Source organism: Mauremys reevesii, linkage group 26, assembly GCF_016161935.1.
Source record: "Mauremys reevesii isolate NIE-2019 linkage group 26, ASM1616193v1, whole genome shotgun sequence".
Lineage (NCBI taxonomy): Eukaryota > Metazoa > Chordata > Testudines > Geoemydidae > Mauremys > Mauremys reevesii.
Genome location: NC_052648.1, coordinates 13,911,880 through 13,935,647, shown reverse-complemented (window position 1 = coordinate 13,935,647; position 23,768 = coordinate 13,911,880). Strand labels below are relative to the sequence as shown.

The following is a 23,768-nucleotide window of genomic DNA, read 5'->3' as shown; positions in this document are numbered from 1 at the left end:
GTTTTTTGGTGTTTTATGTTCTTCTTTATTCATCCCTCAAGATTGGTTTTTAACATCAGCAACATTTTTCATCCAGATCTTTGTTCCTATTTCCTTGTCAGGCTGGGGAGAGTAAGAGTCTGTGCTTCAGATATCAGGCAGCCCAGGAACAGGATCACTGGTTTGCCAGACATCTTCCTAGCTCTGGGTCTCAAAAGAGTTCAGCCAAACACTGTTTGACCTTTAAGTGCACTTTTTCCATTGCCAGGTTGTTTTTTTTAAAATACATCACCCCTCACGTCAGAACTTCAAAATGGAAGGCTGCCCCTTGTCCGAGATGGAGTACTTGAGTCTGCCACACACCACATGCTGAAGTTAAAACACCAGCTTAACAGATAAAACACGCAGTCCACAAACCTGCAAAAGCCCGGGCCTCGTCGGTGGGCACAGCTCTCAGATGGCGCAGGTCACTCTTGTTTCCCACCAGCATGATGACAATATTGTTGTCTGCATGATCCCGGAGCTCCTTTAACCAACGCTCGACATTCTCATAGGTGAGATGTTTGGCAATGTCATAGACAAGGAGGGCCCCAACCGCACCACGGTAATAGCTGAAACCATGAAGAATACACTGCATTAGAAGGAATTCAGCTCAGGGATCTACACAGACATTTTACAGTTCACCTTAACTGATCACTCATTATAGTGTGTTTGGTAACACCCAATGGGGGGGGGGGGGGTCTGTGTCTGTGTGTCTGTCTTCCTACTGTATTTTCCACTGAATGCAACCGATGAAGTGCGTTTTAGCCCACAAAAGCTTATGCTCAAATAAGTTGGTTAGTCTCTAAGGTGCCACAAGTACTCCTGTTCATTTTACAGTTAGTTTTCCTATTTTAAATATTTTTTTTTAAAAAAAAGGGCACTACGGGTTTGGTTTTTTCTTTAAAAAGATAAAAGTAAGTTTCAACTTTAAAAATGGGATTTTCAGAAAACTGAAATGTATTTAACAAAACACTGAAGAATCTGAAGGCTATTTTAAGCAGGACATATTAGCAGCATAAAGGGAAACTCACTATCATTTCAAAGAATAAGATAGACAGGAGACTTCTGTTCAAAAGGTTTTGCTGAGTTTATGTAATCGATCTTTCCACTATGAAAATAAATTACTAGAAAAAAAGACCAATATGGACATTTGACTAACCCCTCCCCATCTCTCTCTCTCTTTTTTTTTTAATTTAAGAGATTCTCTGGGGTATTTGGACCCTTTCTCCCTTGGCCCATTATCCCAGAACCTGAGCTGTCCTTTCAACACGTTTTTCACAGCAGCCAATTTCAACTCAATTCCTTTAACATTTGACTTCTACAGGACAAGTGAATTGAGTGGCTAAAAGGGACAACACAGGGCTTGGGAAAAAAAAACAAAAAAAAAACGAACCACACACGGCAGTTGGGGTGGGAGATGGGGTAGTTTAAAATAATCACTCCCTCCTTTAGTCAGGGGCTCTTTGCTCCTGCAACTTCCTCTCTCCACACCTGTCCCCAAAGAATGCCAAAACCCCAAAAGTCAACATTCCAGCCACACCCCCATCCAATTTAACACAATGGACATGGATGCTTTTTGTCCACAATTCAGTGACAAAGTCCATTGATGACATCAGAAAGGTCCAATCAGCTCATCAGAATGTGGCTTTGGATAACCCACCTCCCAACCACATTAGTTGTCTTCCTCTAAAAGAGGAAAGTCCTGTGTTTTGGGATGCCAGCATTCTGCCTGTATGTGACAGGCAAATTGAAATTGGGATCTGAACAGTCTACTTTTTACACAGAACATTTCCCTCCCCCCCCACCCCATTAGACTCAAGTTTAAATCTTTATGTTGAGTTTACTTGTTTCTCTCACACTCCATTTCAAAACAGTAACATACACCTACACTCCACCAAGGTGCAGCATTCTCTGCAGTAGTCAGGATCTAGTTTCTATAGCAAGGCCTACAGATTTGGGGTCTCTAGGAGCTAATACAAATATGTAAATTAATATTAATGGACAAACCATGCACTTATCTCAGTGTGCAACCTGCAGCAAAGCCAGTAGATATCATCAAGACATCCTTCACTTTTGAGAAGGCCTCTTATTTGAAAGGATCTCAGAACTAGGTGTCTAGAGAGACATGCCCAATGCTTAGCAGCCAACATTATCCAAACTAGCTTCCAGTTTTTGGGTGCTTAACTCAGTGACTCCAGAGGTATAGGGCGCCCACAGCTCCTACTGACTTCAAATGAATCTGTGATGGTTGGCACCTCTGAAAACCAAGTCCCAGGTGTCTCAGATTGGAAACCAAGTCAGTGGACACTTCTGAATTTTTTTGGGCCTGCATGCCTGGACTAAAGGATCAAATAATGCCCATTTATTAATAGAGACTACTATTAATGTGACTGAAACACCTAATGAAGGTAGTACGTTTTAGGCAGCAAGAGAATCAGACAGAAGTTTTGGGGTTACCTAATGGCATTAGGGATGTAAACAACATGTAAAAACAGTAACCGTGTAACTGATTAAAATTCAGTTACACAATTAAACGCTCACCTGGGGAACTAGGGGCGACAGGGTGCTGCAGCACCCTCATATTTTACACGGGGCTCCCTGCTGCCACCCTCACGCCCAGGGCTCCCCAGGCACGCGTGGCCAGCAGCCGAGAGGGACCCTGGACGGAGTTTAATTATTAACAGAAACTGATAAGCATCAACACTATTGGTTAACTGGTTAAACTCTTACATCCCAAAATGGCCTAGTCTACTTTAAATACAGTGTCATTCCAACTGAGCAATACTTTCCACCATATTCATCTAGACTCCTCCCCATCCCACCCCCTAGTCATTCTTTTTATAGTGTGTTTGTACAAGTAGCATCGTGGTGGTTCTCTACTGCAGTGTTCTCAGCCAGGGATATGCATACCCCTGGGGGTATGCCGAGGTCTTCCAGGCGGTACATCAACTCATCTAGATATTTGCAAGGTTTTACAACAGGCTACATAAAAAGCACTAGTGAAATCAGTACAAACTAAAATGTCATACACAAAATGAGAAAGTAAGCAATTTTTCCAATAGGTATGCTGCGACTTTTGTATTTTTAAGTCTGATTTTGTAAGCAAGTAATTTTTAAGTGAGGTGAAACTTGGGGTGTGCAAGATGAATCGGACTCCTGAAAGGGGTACAGTGGTCTGGAAAGGTTGAGAACCACTGTCTACTGAGCCTCACTGACTGCAGATTTAGTGTGCAGATTAACCCTGGGAGTAGAAAGTAAAACTGGTTTCTTTCCTTCTCATGCGTTTCCACCAACAGCAGAAGTGGAGCAGAAGAGAGCTGCTGCTGGGTAATACTCACGCTGAGGTTATGGCACGATATCGTTCCTGCCCTGCAGTGTCCCAGATCTGAGCTTTTATCGTCTTCCCATCCACTTGGATGCTTCTGGTGGCAAATTCCACCCCGATGGTGCTCTTACTCTCAAGGTTGAACTCATTGCGAGTGAAGCGTGACAGAAGATTACTCTTCCCTACTCCAGAGTCCCCAATCAACACAACTGGAAGAAATCAAAATTAATCATTTATCTTGATATTTGTGGGAGGAATTAATGATAATATTTTATGACTTGGGAAACTTCAACTCAATCCATGTGAAACATGACCCAAGATTACTCTTCCCTACTCCAGAGTCCCCAATCAACAGTTTTATCAGGCCACTCACTGCTTGCCCAGATGCGGAGTACAAAACCCCTAAAACAATTATTTGCAATCCCTTCAGTACAGGTTTCGTTCTAAGAAGTTTCTGATCCTTAGGCATAAGGAGAGCCTCACATAAAGTTAGGCAGAAAGAAAGATAGTCAGACACTTACCACTATGAGCAAGATCTGAAAGAAACTCATGTTTCATAGTGTAAAACTGTAATTCATCCAGCAGCCAGTTTCTGGTAGATTACCTCTTTGTTAGTAAATGGTAAATGACCATTCGAAAGTCTCCACCTGAACGTGGCAAGGTTCCAACTGAACGTTGTAGAGAAATGGTATAAACCAGCAGTTCTTAACCTGTGGGCCAATCAGCACACAGCTGCAGTCCATGTGACATCCTCAGGGCCATACAGGTCGTACAGGCCCATATAAAACACTTATCACATTTACAGCGGTAAATAGGTTGCAAACCACTGGTATAAACAGCACTGAAGAGATCTTTACTACAAAGAGATCAATTTTACAAAAATACTTGCAGTTAGATTAAAATTAAATTAATGCCAGATCCCAATGCCATTTCCTAAATCTGGGACCAGCCACACTTAACATTACATGTATTCAGAGTAAACCCAGTCCTGGCTTGCACCTGTACTCACACTGTGAGATAAACAGGTTGCTCCTTTATTCTTTGGACAGTTGATGACCTCCAGATACAATCCCCTCTCCCCCAAATCAACAACTTCTTATTTTCTCAGCCAGATTTGTCACATAAGTTTCTTTAACAGAACATTACAGGGACTTTGACGGACATTTTAGGCAATTGCCTACAATCTCTTTGTGAGATCCTACCATATTAAGTTTATGCATCATTATGGGACAGGGATTATATGTAATTCCATGGGGGAGGGTAAACACATCTTTTTAGGAACTACGAACAGCAGGGGGTAATTAGGCAAATTCCCTCACGTTGTAACACCTCCAGAGCGAGGTACCACCCCCTGAGGATGCTCCCTTTTATTAGTTCAAAGTGGATTCTCCAGAGGCCAACGGACAAAAGGAAGGACTAGAGAGAGTCTAAGTTTAAATTTATTCAGTCTTTGTTCTGATCTAGCAAAACAGACAGGATCAGATTTGTCAAAGGGGAGGGCCCCAATCCTTAGGGAATGGTTGAAAGGACTGACGCCAACTGGAGCTCTTGGGGAGATGATCTCTGTTAAGCTTATTGGTATCCATGCAAGCTTGTTTATTTTTTTAATGTTCTAATGCTTTTACCTTAAGAATAAATGTACTTGCTTAGAAAGAGCTGTGTGGTAACTCAACTGCGGCAATTACACTGTTTAGAGCCTGCGGAGGTAGCAAAGTGCAGAAATAGGCCTGCTCCAGGAAGGCAGACTGCTGAACAACTCTCAGTGCAGGCAAGGAACTATGAAGACCGGAAAAACCCTGGTTAGGAGGGACACAGACAAAAAGGTCTCCATCCAAGAGAGGTGATGGCTGAGGAGCCTAGAGTTGAGGCTCTTGTGGGACCATGAGGGGAAATTATAGGTACAAGGACTACTTTTTTTTTTTTTTTAAATCCCTACATTAGGGAGTGCACAAGTTAGCAAGCAATAAATAAATGGAAACTCATGGTCAAATCAACAAAAGCCACCCTCACCAATCACAGCAAAGAATATGAGCATCATTCGCCCCTTTTCCAAAAGAGGTTACTGAAGTTGAAGGTGGGTCAAAGAGGCACAGACAGACTGCAGGTGGGACATCCCGTTATTGCAATAACAAGGGTGAATTATAATGTGTGGGTCGCAGGTCGCCTCACAGACTTCCCTTCACTAAATGTGGTACTTCTGCCTGCTAGCCAGGAGCATACACCATATCCATACACATTTAAGAAATGTATATTAAGCAATATAATTGAAGAGTCTTAATTTTTAAATTTTTGTATGGTTAGAAAATAGGATTTTTTATTTATTAGATTATTAATTTCTCTACTCATGATCTATGTTAAACTGCATTTGGATGGTAATTTAAATTCAATTAAAAATACACAAGTCATTTAAAAAAAAGTTTCATTAGTTATGTAAATATTTCTGGATACATAAGAAGTTTGAGAACATATTTTATAATTTAATTTATTAAAAGGACGTATTATCTGTAGCCAGTGAATTGAACTGACTGTTTCTGGTTCTGAAGATTTTAGAACTAAAAATTTAATTTCATCGTCACAGACCTCTTTAATTCAGAGATTGGAAGCAGAAAATAAGCTTTCCTGCTTTTACAGCTTTGAATGAACTGAAATAAAAGAAAATATTCTTCTGCATGTTCCAGGTGCTTAACTGTGACTTCCACCAGTTCAGTGATTTGACTCTCTTTAAAACTTCAGCAGTAAACATGTACTGCTTCAATTATTTTTTATTTAACATAAATATACTATACACCAGACATTACTGGTGGCTTTCGGCCTCAAATTGCTCCCTCAAGGCATTCCTAATCCTTGCAGCCCCATGATGGGCCCCTCAAATAGCCCTGTTCTCTCGCTGTTCAAATTCAGCCTCCAGGTGTTGAACCTCAGAGTTCCATGCCTGAGTGAATCTTTCACCTTCCCCTTCACAAATGTTATGGAGGGTACAGCACGCGGATATAACCGCAGGGATGCGGTCATTTGCCAGGTCCAGCTTCCCATACAGAGTGCCAGCGGTCCTTTACACAGCCAAAAGCACACTCCACAGTCATTCTGCACCGGCTCAGCTGGTTGTTGAGCCGCTCCTTGCTGTTGTCAAGGCTCCCTGTGTAGGGTTTCATGAGCCACGGCATTAAAGGGTAAGCAGGGTCTTCAAGGATCATACTGGGCATTTCAAATTCCCCTCTGGTGATCTTCTGGTTTGGGAAAGAAGTCCCAGCCTGCAGCTTCTTGAACAGGCCAGTGTTCCAAAAGATGTGTGTGTCATGCACCTTTCCAGGCCAGCCTGCATTAATGTCAATGAAATGTCCACAGTGATCCACAAGCGCTTCGAGAACCATAGAGAAATACCCCTTCCAATTAACATACTCAGGGCTAAGTGGGCTGGTGCCAGACTTGGAATGTGTGTGCCATCTATCGCCCCTTCGCAGTTATGGAAGCCCATTTGTGCAAAGCTGTCCACAACGTCCTGCACGTTACCCAGAGTCACCGTTCTTCTGAGCAGGATGCAATTAATGGCCCTGCAAACTTGCATCAAAACACAATTCCAACGGTCGACTTTCTCACTCCAAACTGGTTAGCGACAGCTGTCTGGAGTTGCCAGCTTCCAGATTGCAATAGCCACCCGCTTCTCCACCATCAAGGTAGATCTCAATCTCGTGTCCTTGCGCTGCAGGGTGGAGGCAAGCTCCTTACACAGTCCTATGAAAGTGGCTTTTCCTCACCCAAAATTTCTGCAGCCACTGCTCATGATCCGAGACTTGCATGACGATGTGATCCCACCACTCAGTGCTTGTTTCCTGAGCCCAAAAGCGGCGTTCTACGGTGGTGAGCATGTCCATGAATGCCACAAGCAAACTCGTATTGTATGCATTACTCGAGTCGATATCGTCGTCGGAACTCTCACTATCACTTTGGATCCTAAGGAATAACTCGACCGCCAAACCCTGGCGAGACTCGTCAGCATACTCCTCAGCAGTTTGGGCTCCATTCCCGTAGACCGAAAGGGAAGACAGAGCGTACAGTACAAAAAACATTGAAAAATGGCACCAAATGTGGACAGAAGCACAGGGAATGCTAGGATGCGAACTGATGCATCACAGGGTTTTGGGACAGGACCCAGAATGCCCTGCGCCCCCCACCCCCTTCCCACAAGCCACAGTGCCAGAATGGAAAGAGGTGCTCTGTGGGATAGCTGCCCATAATGCACTGCTCCCAATGCTGCTGCAAGTGCCGCAAATGTGGCCACACCAGTGCGCAAGCAACTGTCAGTGTTGACAGACTGCAACACTTTCCCTACTGCACTCTCCGAAGGCAGGTTTAACTCACAGTGCTCTCATCTGCAAGTGTAGCCATGTCCTGAGTCAGCTTCATGCAGCCCTTGAAGGCTAGTTACTACACAATAGCCCACCTCCCACTGATTCCAAGGGGAGTTACACTCTGGATTTTGGGGATAAGCAATCTTAAATTTCCACAGACCATAAATGGAGTTTGCCCTATCCCTAGAGTGAGATTAACACCCTGATCTAGACATATGTTCAGTATTTTTGGTTATCAGATTCATAGACAAATGGAGAAGGATGGGGAGGAAGGGGTCATTGCATCCATCCCGTGACAAGCGAATTCAGGGACCTCCTACAATTCTTAGTTCCCTAGTCTTGCCATAATCCTGCTAAGAGGGAGAGGCATTTCACCTGTATCAAGATTGTGTCGTTGCACTCTATATGAATTTATGAAAGTATGCTGATGAGTGAATATAATGTAACTAAAATATGCTTCATGCAAAAGGTCTCTTGTAAGGTATTACAAATCTTATAATCATTAGTGTGGTAATCCTATTTGTATAAATGTATTACTCTTGTATCTGAAACTAGAAATATGAAATATAACTCTGAGGGCCTATTGTAATTATGCAAAGTGTGGGCCATTAATGGTGGTTTGGCATCTTGATGGCTCCCATCAACCAGGACAACTGACTGTGGATCGCTCTGTTTGCAGACAGGCCTTCCTGAAGGCTTGGGGTCTTACCGTGACATGTGATCATGTCACCTGAACTGGAATCCATCTCTAACCTGGTGCTTTTCCATTGAGAAGGAGGGGTGGGAACCTAGAGGGACAAAGGATTCCTGCCTTATGCAAAAGAGACACAAGTGAGTGGACCTGAACAAAGGGGGTGGCCATCATAACAAATCCCCTAGCTACCACCTGAGCTGGAACAAGGGCTGTACCAGGGGAAAGGACTGTGCCCAGACTAGGAAGGCATCCAGTCTGTGAAAGAAACTTATTGAAACATCTCTGAGGGTGAGATTTTATCTGTATTATTACTGTATTAGGCTTAGACTTGCATGTTTCATTTTATTTTCCTTGATAATTCACTTTGTTCTGTCTGTCACTATTTGGAACCAATTAAATCCTACTGTCTGTATTTAATAAAATCTCATTTTACTTATTAACTAACCCAGAGTATGTATTAATACCCAGGGAGGGGGGGAGGGGGAGAAAACAGCTGTGCATCTCTCTCTATCAGTGTTTATGAGTTTACCCTGTATAAGCTTTATGCAGGGTTAAAATGGATTTGTTTGGACCCCATTGGGAGTTGGGCATCCGAGTGTTAAGACAGGAACACTTCTCAAGTTGCTTTCAGTTAAGTCTGCAGCTTTGGGGCATGTGGTTCAGACGCTGGGTCGGTGTTGGAGCAGACTGGCATGTCTGGCTCAATAAGGCAGCAAAAGCAGGGGCAGAAGTAGTCTTGGCACATCAGTTAGCAGCCCCAAGGGGGTTTCTGTGATCCAACCCGTCACAAGGATGACATTTTGGTTAGAAAAGGGTCGATTTGCAAATATCAAGTTTGTTTTATCAGTCATCATATAATTTGGGTAAGTACTAGTTAGTATTTATACTACTTTTCATCCAAAGGTCTCCAAGTACTTTACAAACATCAATCCGCATAACCACCTTGTGAGTTAAGCAAGGGGAAGCAGAAGACAAAGGTTGAAATGTGACCTTTGAGCAAGTCACACAACATGTCAAAGTCAGACATGAGTTTAGAATTCAGGAGGTTCCTAGCATCAGGAACAATTCAGTAGACAATATGTTTGCTCTACATCTATCAGCAGAGCTTTCTGGTGGAGTAAAATGATAAAATTTGTTTTGGATGTGGTGTGAAGCTTTTTTATTATTATTATTTTTAATAATAAATTAACATGAAGTAAGTAGGGCAAAACTCAAATTGTAAAAACTCTTTGGAGTAGGGACAGTTTGTCCTGTGTTTCTACAGGGCCTAGCACAATGGGAACCTGGTCTATGACTGAGTTCTAGGTGTTGTTTTTTATTGCAAAATTATACATCACTTTCAAATGCTCCTACACTGGAACATACCAAACCACAGTAGCATGAATGGGCTCTAAAGGTACTAAAAAAGTTGCACTGATCTAACTAGATAGATTTTTAATTTAGTTACATTAGGGATTTGCACTGGTTAAAGTGCACGTAAAAATCAGTTTAACCCAAGCTTGCATCCTCAACTACAGTGATGCTTACCTCTTTCCTGTACTTCCTTCTCTCTCCTAGCTACACGCTGCCATCAGTTTACTTTGTTTGGTGCTTGTAGTAATGGGTGCTCTGTAAACACACATAGTACAGTAAGTGAGCAAAAGAAAGAGGGGGGCACAAATGGTAAACTGGTTGCTGAAACAGTCTGTTCCCAGGTCATTAAAGGCATTTAAAAATCTACGATAAGGACCCTGAATTGGACAGAGTTGAGGGTGTAGAAGAGGAGATGTATTTTTATATCACACACACCCCAGAAGGCAAGCTGCTGTGTGCTGGACCAGTTGGAACTGCAGACTGGTCTTGAAGTGCATTGTGTAGAGGGAACTGTTGTGCGTTAGTCTGGAAGTAATGAATTAATGCATTATTGTTGCTAGGTCCTCATCCCAGAGAAGTGGTTGAAGCCTTCTGCCTATCTAGAGGTGCAAGAAACATTACTAACACTACCTAGTTCACAAAAAGAAGATTCAAGTCTCATACTGAATTCCAGATAACTGAAGTACCAATGGCGAAGTTCAGCCAGTAAGAACCAAAAATAGACATCCCAACTTTAAAAATACACATCTCATAGCAGAGCTAGAGCAGTAAAGACGGAAGACTGGATTTAAAAAAAAAAATTGAGCACAAAGACAAAAGTTGATTTTCTTACAGTTGTGCAGCTTAAATTGACGCTAATGACACTGTCATGGAGTATCTCACAGATAGTAGATAAACTTCAGGAAACTCAGAAGCATGTTGAAGATAAACACCCAAGCAATCTTCTCTGAGATCCTTTCTGTCCCACAAGCAAAGGAAGACAGAAGATTGAGGAAGTCAGCTGCTGGATAGGTAAGTGTTGCATGATGGAGGGTTTTGGTTTTGTGGAACATTGGTCCACCTTCTATGGGGAGAAGGGACTATATAGTTTGGTTGACCTCTGCCTCAGTAGAAGCGGGACCAATCTCCTTGGTGACAGGCTGGCTCGAGTAGTCAGGAGGGGGTTAAGCTAATAAAAGGGAAGATATGAGTGCTCAGCACAAAAACTGAGATGTGGAGAAAATAATTAACCAAGGAACCAAAGGACATGGAGACATTCACTAGCCTTTAATTGCCTATGCACCAATGCTAGGTGTCTGGGTAACAAACAAGAACTGGAATTGCTCATTTATGCACAAATTCAGTCTAGCTGGTATTACTGAAGTCCACTGGAATGATCTGCACAACTGTAATGTTAACATCAATGGTTATAACCTAGTTAGGAAGGATCAAGTGGGCAAAAGGGGAGAGGGAGTGGCACTGTCCAAAACGGCATTACCGGTTTCAGAGTCACTGATAACTCAGAAGAAAATGATCCTTAATACTTACAGATCAATGTCTTAACAGATAAAGCACAAGATGGGGTATTAGTTGGTGTCTTCTATAGACCAGAGGTAGGCAACCTATGACATGCGTGCCCAAGGCAGCACGTGAGCTGATTTTCAAGGGCACTCACACTGCCCGGGTCTGGGGAGCTGTGCATTTTAATTTAAGTTTAAATGAAACTTCTTAAACATTTAAAAAACCTTATTTACTTTACATATAACAATAGTTTAGTTGTACATTATAGACTTAGAAAGAGACCTTCTAAAAACATTAAAATGCATTACTGGCATGTGAAACCTTAAATTAGAGGTTGCTGACCCCTGCTATAGACCATCATATCCCACTAGGGAACATGACGACTACCTCCTTATGTACCTATCTAGAATGTGCAGGAAAAAGTTCTGGGTGATCATGGGGGTGGGGGGGGAAGGGAGAGAAAGAGCCGGGAGACATGACTTCAATTGCAGTGACATATGCTGGAGGTATCATGCTGCCAGTATTAGACCATCCCTGGAATTTCTAAAATTTATAGGAGGACAGTCTCCTAACTCAAGAAGTGTTGCAACCAATCAGAAGAATGTGAATGATAATTGGGAATTATTTAAGAGCACCTTACTAGATGCCCAAAAAGCCACAATTGAAGAAGGCTTTGCTGGTTAGAGGGGAAGTGAAGGCAGATATTTAAAAAAAAAAAAAAAAAGGGAGGGGGGGGGAGAACGGGAGGTTGATAGTAATGAATATAAATCAGTAGTTATTAATTTTCTACAATTCCTAAGGGATGCAAAGGAGCACAAGGGGAAATCTCTGGCCAGCAGAGTTAAGGCCAATAAGGGAGAATTTTTTAAAATATACTAGGAACAAAAAAAGATATCAATGTGAGGATCTGGTCCATTACCATTTGTAGAAGCATCAGAAATAATGCAGAAAAAGCAGAAATTTTCAATTATTTCAGTTCTGTATTTGGGAAAATACAGACTATACAGACTCATCACATGGTGATTAACAATTTTTATTCCACTGTAGAGTGGAAAACAGCAGCCACTAAAGGTAAACTTATCAGCAGGTCAAAATAGCTCTTTTAAAACTCTTGGATGCAAGTTGAGGAGCTTGCTGGACCATTAATGCTGATATTCAGTAAGTCTTGGAACACTGGGAAAGTTCCAGAAGATGGAAGAAAATTAACGTTGTGTCAGTTTTTAAAAACAGGATGACCAGGGTAAACAGGATGACCAGGGTAATTATAGGTTGGTCAGCTGACCAATCCCAGGCAATATAATGGAGCAGTTGACATGGGAATTGATAAGTATTAAAGGAAATAATTAATGCAAGTCAACAGGGGTTTTTGGAAAATAATCCTGTCAAATTAACTTGCTATATTAAATGATATTACAAGTTTGGCTGATCTAAGTACATTATATGAACACAATTACTTTTACTTCTGTAAGGCATTTGACTTGGTACCACAAGACATTTAAAATTAATATGGCACACATTAAATGGATTAAAAACTCGCTAACTGATAGATCTCAAAGTGTACTTGAGAGCGGAGACTCATCATCAAGCGGGTATGTGTCCAGTGGGGACCCACAGTGATCGGTTCTTGGCCCTGCACTATTTAACAATTGTAGTAATGACCTGGAAGAAAACAAAACCACCACTCAAATCTGAGGATGACAAAATTGGAGGAGTAGTACATAAAGAGGATTGGTTACTGATACAGTGTGAAGTAGGTTGCTTGGTAAGCTAGGCCCAAGAAAACAAAATGCATTTTAACTAGGACTGTCAATTAATCGCCATTAACTCGTGATTAACTCAAACATTAATTGTGATTAATCGCACTGTTAAATAGAATGCTAATTGAAATTTATTAAATATTTTGGATGTTTTTCCTACATTGACATATATTGTATTCTGTGTTGTAGTTGAAATCAAAGTGTATATTTTATTACAAATATCTGAACAGTAAAAATGATAAACAAAAGAAATAGTATTTTTCAATTCACCTCATACAAGTACCATAGTGCACTCTGTCATGAAAGCACAACTTACAAATATAGATTTTTTTTGTTACATAACTGCACTCAAACAAAACAATGTAAAACTTCAGAGCCTACAAGTCCACTTAATCCTACATCTTGTTCAGCCAGTCGCTAAGACAAACAAGTTTGTTTACATTTACGGGACATAATACGGCCTGCTTCTTATTTACAAGATCACCTGAAAGTGAGAACAGGTGTTCACACGGCACTTTTGTAGCTGTCACTGCAAGGTATTTATATGCTCCTTCATCCTTTGACTACCATTCCAGAGGATATGCTTCCATGCTGATGACACTCATAAAAAAAATGTGTTAATTAAATTTGTGACTAACTCCTTGGGGGAGAACTGTATGTCTCCTGATCTGTTTTACCTGCATTCTGCCATATATTTCATGTTATAGCAGACTCGGATGATGACCCAGCACATGTTGTTTGCTTTACACTGCAAATTTCACAAAACGCAAAGAAAGTACCAATGTGAGATTTCTAAAGAGAGCTACAGCACTCAAGGTTTAAGAATCTGAAGTGCCTTCCAAAACCTGAGAGGGACAAGGTGTGGCGCATGCTTTCAAAAGTCTTAAAAGAGCAACACTCTGATGCAGAAACTACAGAACCCGAACCACCAAAAAAAGAAAAAAAAAATCAACCTTCTGCTGGTAGCATCTGACTGAGATAATGAAAATGAGCATGCGTCAGTCCACACCGCTTTGTATCATTATTGAGCAGAACCGTCATCAGCATGGACGCATGTCCTTTTGGTATGGGGGTCAAAGCATGAAGGGACATATGAATCTTTAGTGCATCTGGCATGTAAATATCTTGCGACAGTGACATGCGAATGCCTATTCTCACTTCCAGGTGACATTATAAACAAGAAGCAGGCAGCATTACCTCCTGCAAATGTAAACAAATTTGTTTGTCTGAGCCAGGGGTTGGCAACTTTCAAAGAAGTCTTTTTTTGTTTTTGTCTTTGACCAAAATATTTCGAGAGCTGCATCACACCCAAAGCTACTAGAGTTAGAATTTATCAACTAATAATAATTGAACATATTAAAATTACTACTTGCCAATACTTTTAATGCAGCTAGAATCTAGGTGCTTCAGCAAGGACTGTACCAGACTGCCCACAGCCTGGGTATGTGGCCGCAGTGTTAAACCATGCTGGGTCCAGGCCGTTGCATCTTCACGGATATCTTTAGTCAGGGTAGCTAAATTAAAGCTAGCAGAGCTGCAATCAGGAGCGTGATTGCAATGTAGGCACACCCCCTGCATTTGTACAGCATCTAGCACAATGGAGACCTGATCTCAGTTGGGGCCTACTGATGTTACGGATATACAAACAAGTTTGGACCCATCTCTCCTGCAAATACTTGCATTCACATTTGGGTTTGTTAAAATGCATTTGCTACAGGGCCTGCGAGTGACCTGACAGTCCCTCAAGTGAGGCTCTGAATAAGGGCAGGGGGGGTCACAGTAATGCGCTCCCTGGAGACTGAGTGGTCTCTGCCCTTCTGAATCATGGGGTGCCAGAAGCATTGCGTACCTGAGACGACACCCATGCTGCAGTGCGTACGTGAACCTCCAAAGCCCCTGCATGCAAACCTCCCACCTCTTCCGCTGAGTGCCAGTCTTCCTTGATTACAAAGCAGGGGATTGGGGTGCAGGGGGGGAGGGAACCAGCCAATGAGAGCTGAAGGGGCAGTGCCTGTGGGCACAGGCAGCGCACAAAGACCTGTCCCCCCTCCCACCAAGGGGCGTGCCAGCAGCCAGCTGCTTCCTGGAGTGGCATGGGGCCAGGGCAGGCAGCCAGCCAGCCTGCTAAGCCCTGCTGCACTGCCAGCTGGGAGCCGCCTGTGGTAAGCACCTCCCAGCCAGAGCCTCCACCTTGCACCCCCTCAAAAAACAGTTGCCCACAAGGGGGCAGCCAAAGAGCCACAGGTTGCCGACCCCTGGACTGAGCGATTGGCTGTACAAGAAGTAGGAGTGAGTGGACCTGTAATCTCTGAAGTTTTCTATTGTTTTATTTTTGAGTGCTTTTTTTTGGTACCTAACTCTACATTTGTAAGGTCAACTTTACTGCTATAAAGACTGCACTATAGTACTTGTATTAGGTGAACTGACATACTATTTCTTTTGTTTCTTTTTTATAGTGCAAATATTTGTAATAAAATATAAAGTGAGCACTGTACACTTCGTTTTCTGTTTTGTAACTGAAATCAATATTTGAAAATGTGGAGAACGTCAAAAATAATGAGAATACCATTTATTAAGTATTTAACAGCACAATTAATTGTGATTAATTTTTTTTAATCGCTTGACAGCTGTAGTTTTAACATGGTTAAATATCAGTTATCTATTCAGGAACAAAGACCATAGTCCCCCATCCTGTAAGTATGGTCTATCTGGGAAGCACTGAATCTGAGAAAGATTTGGGGGTAGGCTTCCAGTGTGATGCTGCGACCAAAACAGCTAATGAAATCCTTATAAAAAAGAGGAATCCAGAACAGGAGGAGAGATGTTATTTCACTGGTGTGACCGCTACTGGAATACTGTGTTCAGTTCTGGTGCACACAATTCAAGGAGGATATTGATAAACTGGAGCAGGCTCAGAGAAGAGCCACAAGAATGAGTAAAGTATTTGAAAACATGCCTTACAGTGATAAGCTAAATATTTTGAGCTTTTTGAGGCTAACCAATCATTGGCCATGAGAAGGTCCATTTTGGTCAATCTCACAGTCACAGGATTTAAAAGAGAGTCCTGTGGCACTTTATAGACTAACAAACGTATTGGAGCATGAGCTTTCGTGGGTGAATGCATCTGACGAAGTGGGTATTCACTCACGAAAGTTCATGCTCCAATACGTTTGTTAGTCTATAATGTACCACAGAATTCTTTGCCGCTTTAAAAAAAAAAAAGTAAATTTCATGATTTCAGCTATTTAAATCTGAAATTTCATGTGTAACTGTAGGGGTCCTGACCCAAAATGGAGGGGGGTGTGTGTGTGTGCGCGCGCAGTACTACTACTCTTACTTCTGTGCTGCTGCTGGCGGTGGTGCTGCCTTCAGAGCTGGGCAGCTGGAAAGCAGCAGCTGCTGGCTGGGCAGCACTCTGGTCCAGCAGCAGCCCAGAAATAAGGATGGCACAGTATGGTATTGCCACCCTTAGTTCCGCGCTGCTGCTGGTGAGGCGCTGCCTTCAGAGCTGTCTCCAGCTGCCCAGCTCTGAAGGCAGAACAGCAGTAAGGGGGCAATACCGCAACCCCCCTAAAATAACCTTGTGGCCCCCTGCAACTCCCCTTTGGGTCAGGACCCCCAATTTGAGAAACACTGATCTCCCCAGTGAAAACTGTGTAGTATAGGGTAAAAGCACACAAAAGACCAGATTCCATGGTCCGTGACATGTTTTTCATGGCCGTGAAGATGGTAGGGCCCTAGTAATACAGACATTCAGACTAGACAATCACAGTGATCCCTTCTGGCTTTGGAATCCATCCATACAGTTTGTTAGCATCTTTTAATTTTTTGCCTGTGGTATTTTGAACACTCTAAACCAGGGGCTGGCAACCTTTCAGAAGTGCTGTGCCAGTCTTCGTTTATTCACTCTAACTTAAGGTTTCGCATGCCAGTAATACATTTTAATGTTTTTAGAAGGTCTCTCTCTCCAAGTCTATAATATATAACTAAACTATTGTTGTATGTAAAGCAAATACATTTAAAATGTTTAAGAAGCGTAATTTAAAATTACATTAAAATGCAGAGCCCCCCGGACCTGTGGCCAGGACCCAGGCAGTGTGAGTGCCCCTGAAAAATCAGCTCATGTGCCGCCTTCAGCACACGTGCCATAGGTTGCCTACGCCTGCTCTAAACAATATCAGAGCACATTTCCCATTAAGGCTTGCAGAAATAAGACTTGTTACAAATAATTTAACATATAAGGACGCCAAATCTTTGTACATTTTTTAAAATGGTTTATTATGAACAAACCTACCTTTACTACTACTGCTCCTACTACTAAAGCTTCAGTTATACTGGCCGTACTTCCAAAAAAGCTGGAGGCAAATATTTCTCTACCTCTAGATACAGTTTCTTAACAAAGGTCAGCAATTTTTCCTTCCTGCAGCCTTCAACATTTTTATTTAAGAGTGAACGTTTCTATAGAAACTGATTTTCTTGTTAGAATACAAGAGACAGAGTTTGCAGTTTTACAGGTACAGTGAATCACCTCAAAGACCATTTTGGGGCTATTATAAAACACTGAAGGACAACTATTAATGTATTTGACTCTAAACCAGAGGTGCACAAACTACAGTCCGCAGGCCACATCCAGCCCGTGGGACCGTCCTGCCCAGCCCCTGAGCTCCTGGCCAGGGAGGCTATCCCTGGCCCCTCCCCTGCTGTCCCACCTCCCCTGCAGCCATGCTGCTGCATGGGCAGTGCTCTGGGTGGCAGGGCTGCGCACTTATGCAGGGCAGCACAGCAGTGTGTCTGGCTCCAGCCGAGAGGCGCAGCTCCAGACATGCTGCTCCGAGCAGCATGGTAAGGGGGCTGGGGCGTTGGATATGGGGCAGGGGAGCGGTTGGATGGGGCAGAGGTTGGGGGGGCAGGGGTGTGGATGGGGTCAGGGCAGTTAGGGGTCAGGGAGCAGGGGGGGTTAGACAGGGGTGGGGTCCGGGGGGCGGATAGGTGTGGGGGCCAGGCTGTTTAGGGAAGGCTGTGCCTCCCCCATCCAGCCCTCCATACAGTTTCGCACCCCAATGTGGCCCTCAGGCCAAAAAGTTTGCCCACCCCTGCTCTAAATAGACCAGTGAACCCACCTGCTATATGTTCCATTTATAACTCAAAGCAAAAGGTTTCTGCTTTTTAAAATGTTCACACTGCAAGCTAATTTGCTAATAGAAAAATCCAAAGTTTCAGCTTTGTGTATTATTCACCAACAAGAGACTTACTTCAAAGTCCTTCACTGGCAATTTTAGTTCTGTTCTGCTACATGCAGACATCAGCTTGTTCTTCCCCAGCTAGAGCATAACAGACAAAGCTAGGGCAGTGCGGACAATGGGCAAAGTTTCATTTTGATCAATAAAAAAATACAACAAAAAAACAGATTTGAGTGAAGATGCACAACATGACACTAAAGATTATTGTACAGATATACTCTAAGAATGGCTAGTCCTCCAGAGCAGCTCTCTGACCATAACCACACTTTCACCCTCCAAGTACAAAAACAGATTACCTGAGGCCAGACTTCAGCCATCTTTCCATATCTACTACAGTCATATTAAAGAACAGCCACTCCCACATACAGAAGACAGCCAATTCTTGTGTGAGGGAACACCAAAACAGTGAGCTGGCTGTAACAGCTCATGCTCTAGTTTCTCAGCCATTTTCAAATTCTGAACAGTCAGTTTACGCAATAATTTCATATAAAACTTTGCTGAATACCATTTTTGCAAACAAAAAAAAAGTTACTGAAGTCAAGATTTCATAAAGGAAGTTCTAGAGCAGTAAATATTTTAACAGTTGAAGTGTGATTCTGAAGCTTTTTTTTTTTTAAAAGAAAAGAACTAAATAAATCTTAGTTATAAGCTTTGTGGGCTATAACCCACTTCATCAGATGCATGGAGTGAAAAATACAATAAGCAGGAATAAAATATATACAGCACATGAAAAGATGAGAGTTGTCTTACCAAGTAGGGGGAGGTCAGTGCTAATGAGGCCAAATCAATCATAGTGAATGTGGCCCATTCCCAACAGTTGACAAGAAGGTGTGAGTATCAGAGGGAAAATTATTTTTTGTAGTGACCCAGCCACACCATCAGGGGCTCGGCTCACCTGAACATCTACCAATGTGATATATGCCATCATGTGCCAGCAATGCTCCTCTGCCATGTACTATGGCCAAACCGAACAGTCTCTATGCAAAAGAATAAATGGACACAAATCAGACATTAAGAATTGTAACATTCAAAAACCAGTAGAAGAGCACTTGAATCTCCCTGGACACTCAACAACAAACTTAAAAGTGGCCATTCTTCAACAAAAAAACTTCAAAACCAGACTTAAACAAGAAACTGCAGACTTGGAATTAATTTGCAAACTTGACACCATCAAATTAGACCTGAATAAAGACTGGGAGTGGCTGGGTCACTACGAAAAATAGTTTTCCCTCTGTTGATACTCACCCCTTCTTGTCAACTGTTGGGAACGGGCCACATCCACCCTAACTGAATTGGCCTCATTAGCACTGACACACACCCCCACTTGGTAAGACAACCCCCATTTTTTGAGTGCTATATTTATACCTGCTTATTGTATTTTTCACTCCATGCATCCAATGAAGTGAGTTATAGCCCATGAAAGCTTATGCCCAAATAAATGTGTTAGTCTCTAAGGTGCCACAAGGACTCCTCGTTTTTGCTGATACAGACTAACATGGCTACCCCTCTGAAACCTGACATTTTTAAGCCTCTTTAGGTCTACTAAGAGCCACTCCAATACGTAAATTGGGAGGATGATTAGTACATATCTTTTGCTAGCAAAATGTGTCTGTAAAACTAAAATTAGAGTTAAATTGTACCCTAAAGATGCACCAGGAGATAAATACCAGGTCTCTTTCAGAAAAAGTGGTTAGCGTATTCTGTCCTCTTAACACAGAAAGTAAAATTCAAAAATCCTTCCTGAAACGCAATCATCTCCTTCCTGCTCAGACCACCATATATATGGTCGCTGGAACAGAGGTAGAAACAACTCAAAAAGCCAGTGCACAGATAAAAATAAGGGCAGGTCAGAATACCAGCAAAAAATTCACTCAGACACCAGTTATTTCTTCAGTGCCTGCACAACACATGATATATAGTTTCACAAGGCAGTGGGGATTGAAGTTGGTCTTACCCATTGTTTTTTATTACTTTTGGGGGCACAGCCTGGGCGGCAGCCCCATCTCTTTCCAGGTGAGATTCATAAGCCACTATATTATTCCTTCTCTGGTATCAATGATCCCATAGCTAGAAGGGGAACAGCACAACAGATTTTTACTGCTGGGCCAAGAGATAAATAATAAAAAATATCATCTAAGCAACATCAGTGTATGTCCAGCACCATTTGGCACATAGAAGACCTGGTCCCCACCCTAAGGAATTTAGGCTCTCAGCCACATAGAACAGGGTTCCCCCTCACTAAACAATGTTAGAAAGTACTTTACAATACAAATACAAAAGCAAGTCCTTCCCTGAAAATATAAAGTCTAATTTAAGTTCAACTATTTCTCAACAGTGTAGATTTTTTTTAAACAAGATCCATGTAATGTTGCGTACTTTCATCTACGTATCAAATTATTTTTGAGGGGGAAAAGAATAAGACAGTTGTCAAGCTTTAAAGTCTTCGGATATTGAGCCATTTAGAAAGCTGATGGGATTTAGTACCAGGCCTGGCAATTTAGCATACTCTGGAAGTTAATCAATTATGCTTTAAGGGAGGAGGGGAAAAAGAAAAAGTTTTTCCAACTGTTTGGCAGCTCTTAAAATGAGTGGGTCATATAGTGCAATACATATTAACTTTACATGAAAATAAGAGACACAGTAAACTGCTTCTAATGGGAAAAAAATAGAACATAACAAAAAAAACCCTCAATTTTCCCCTGGCAAGCAAAATATTTATGCATGGACACCAATGAAAAGAACAAGTGCTTGTCTATACAGCAAGTTCCAGCATGGCAAGACAGCGTGTTAATCTACAGCACACTAACTCACTGTGAGGACACTGTTACAGCAGGGGTCCCCAACGCGGCGCCCGCGTCCTGGCCGGCAGTCGAGCATCCGCCGAAATTCGGTGGCATTTTGGCAGATGCTCAACCGCCACCATGGTCCTTCATCTGGCGCCCACCAGACGAAAAAGGTTGGGGACCACTTTGTTACAGTGCAGAGTGTGTCCTGGAGTACCACTTGTAGGACAGTTGCAAATAGCAATACTTCAATACACATCAACTTCAAATCCTCAGGAAGGTTTTCATCAGAGAAAACACACACATCCTACTACAGTTCCAAAATCAACTACACACCTAGATGTCATCAATCCACAGCTTGTTTTCCTAGAACAGGGGTAGGCAACCTATGGCACGCTGAAGGCAGCACGCGAACTGATTTTCAGTGGCGCACACACTGCCCGAGTCCTGGCCACCAGTCCGGGGAGCTCTGCATTTTAATTAATTTTAAATTAACCTTATTTACTTTACATACAACAATAGTTTAGTTATATATTAGAGAGACTTATAGAAAAAGACCTTATAAAAATGTTAAAGTGTATGACTGGCACGTGAAACCTTAAATCAGAGTGAATAAATGAAGACTCATCACACCACTTCTGAAAGGTTGCCAACCCCTGTCCTAGAATATCACACTGCTGCAACTCAACTGGTGGTAGCAACAGTGAGAGTGCCGTTATTGCCAGTGTCACAGACCCGCTCAGAGCTGGGGCCAGCAGTCAGTCTGCACTAGTGCAACCATCATTGCTACTGCCAGTGAAGTTGTGACAATGAGATATGTGTTCACAGACACACCCTTAAAACTCCAGAGCATCTACCACCAATATTTTTTTGGATGAGAGCACAAAGTCATTTCAGTCTCTAAAGAGAAATTGCCAATACTAAAAACTTCTGCAGAGGTTCAGCAACCGGCTTCAGAGAATTTTATTAAGTTAATTTTATGTGGGCATTAAATATATACTGAGCAATCTCAGTTTAAAGCTGCCCAGTAGTTAGAAAGTTGCAGCGCTATTGGGATAGCAATAAAGGAATTTCTGCTTATTACAGCGACTCTAGAGTTAAGCGACAAAGAGTCCTAGAGTTAAGGTGGATAAGAGTTTTCTACTCTAACCCCCATTTTCATTTAGCAATTTTTGAGCAACATTTGAGCTGAAGTTTCTTGCCCTTTGTCTCAACCCAAAGGTAGTTTTTTGGAAAATTTAAATGAATGCTAACCTGTTGTTTCTAAGGCTATGTCTACACTGGCAAGTGAACGCCAAAACGTTTGTCTTTCAGAGGTGTTAACACCTCCCATCCCCAGAAAAACAACAGTTTTGCCACGACAAGCACCAATGTGAAGAGCGTGTTGTTGGCAGGTGCGCTTGTTGGGGGTGGAAGTTCTTGGCCCTCAGGAGAGCCAACAAAACAGCAGCTACACTGCCCGACGTTCAGTGGCACAGATGTAGCGGCACAGCCGTGTCGCTGAAAGCTGTGTAGTGTAGACAGCCTTAGGCAGCCAAGCATTAAACACACATTTTTAAGTGCTTAAAAAACAGAGAGAGGGGCAGCCAGAGTCCAAGAACAGAACAAAATTGTGTTCACACCTTTTTCTCTACTTCCAAGCGCTTACCGAGGAACGTTCTTCACTAGATTAACAATACTGGGTTTTCGAAGGTGCTTGAACACACCTACGGGAGTGACAGGGGTGCTCTGTGCATCGAGCCAGCACCGCCACCAGCCCCCCGACTTCTGCGGAACAAAGCGGACATGCTGGGGGCCCCGGCAGAGGGGGGCAGGCGGGACGGACGGCGCCAGACGCGGAGCGCTGCTCGGTTCCCAGCGGCAGAGCCCACACACCGCCCCGCACTCCCCGCGGGCTGCCAAGCCTGGTGGGCGCCGCCCCTCGGCCCGGGACGCGCCGCCCCTCGAGCCCCGCTGCCCGCCCGGCCCCTCCGAACATGCCCAGCGGCCTGCGCCCCCTCCGGGCCCAGCCGCCCCGACCCGCTGCCTGGCGGCCATGGCGGCCGACGGGCCAAGGCAGCGCCGCGAGCCCGGCGGCGGCGGAGGAGGAGGGGCCGCCCCTGGGCCGGGGGCCCGCGGCGGGGCGGGGGGGGCCGCCCGCGGTACCTTTGAAGAGATAGTCGTACTCGTCGTCCCGGGTGCCCATGGCGATGGCGGCGGGGCCGATCCTCTGGCTGCCAGGCACCGACGCGGTGCGGTGGGGGTGGGGAAAACCGCTCCCGTGGCCGCCTATCAGCGGCCGCCAGGGACGCCGGAGGGCGGGCACATCGCAACCTCCGCAGACACCACCCAATGGGAGGCTGCGTCAAGATGGCTGACAGGCGGCCCAACCAATCAGTTCAGGACGGTGGGGGCGGGGCGGGGCCTGGCTGAGCGGGGCAGGAGCGCTGTGATGTGAGGGGGGAGGGGGGCCCTGCTGCAGCCCCCCCCCCCCCCCCCGAGCAGGCCGCGGACCCGGCGCCTGGCCGCGCCCCGTGACACGGCCCGTGGCCACTGCCCGCGCCGGCCCTGGCCGATGAAGTTTTAATTGAATTACGTCACGTGCTGACCCCTGCAGGCGCGCTCCAGCCGGCACCGACTGCCCAGCCCCGAGGGCACCCGGCTGGGTTCAGTGCTGCCTGGTCCCTACCCTGGCCAGTCCTGAGGGGATACGCGGCCCCCGCCTCCACCCTGGCAGGCCCCGAGGGCACCCGGCTGGGTTCAGTGC

General features: G+C 43.8%; 1 protein-coding gene across 3 annotated transcripts in view; it reads right to left on the bottom strand.

Annotated features, from left to right (window-relative positions):
* The window catches only part of RAB11B (RAB11B, member RAS oncogene family), a 33,733-nt gene extending 10,413 nt beyond the window's left edge, over positions 1 to 23,320 (bottom strand). Inside the window, exons 1-3 of one of the 3 annotated variants that reach the window (XM_039515590.1) lie at positions 23,168 to 23,320; positions 3,360 to 3,555; positions 397 to 590 (exon numbers count right to left, since the gene is read on the bottom strand). In XM_039515590.1, the coding sequence (XP_039371524.1) occupies positions 397 to 590; positions 3,360 to 3,555; positions 23,168 to 23,207 (430 nt within the window). In that variant the 5' untranslated portion in view covers positions 23,208 to 23,320. Of the gene's footprint in view, positions 1 to 396; positions 591 to 3,359; positions 3,556 to 3,867; positions 3,920 to 20,193; positions 20,213 to 23,167 lie in introns of those variants that run through there. The other 2 variants (XM_039515592.1, XM_039515591.1) reach the window with 2 other exon arrangements.
* Between the last annotated feature and the right edge of the window lie 448 nt (positions 23,321 to 23,768).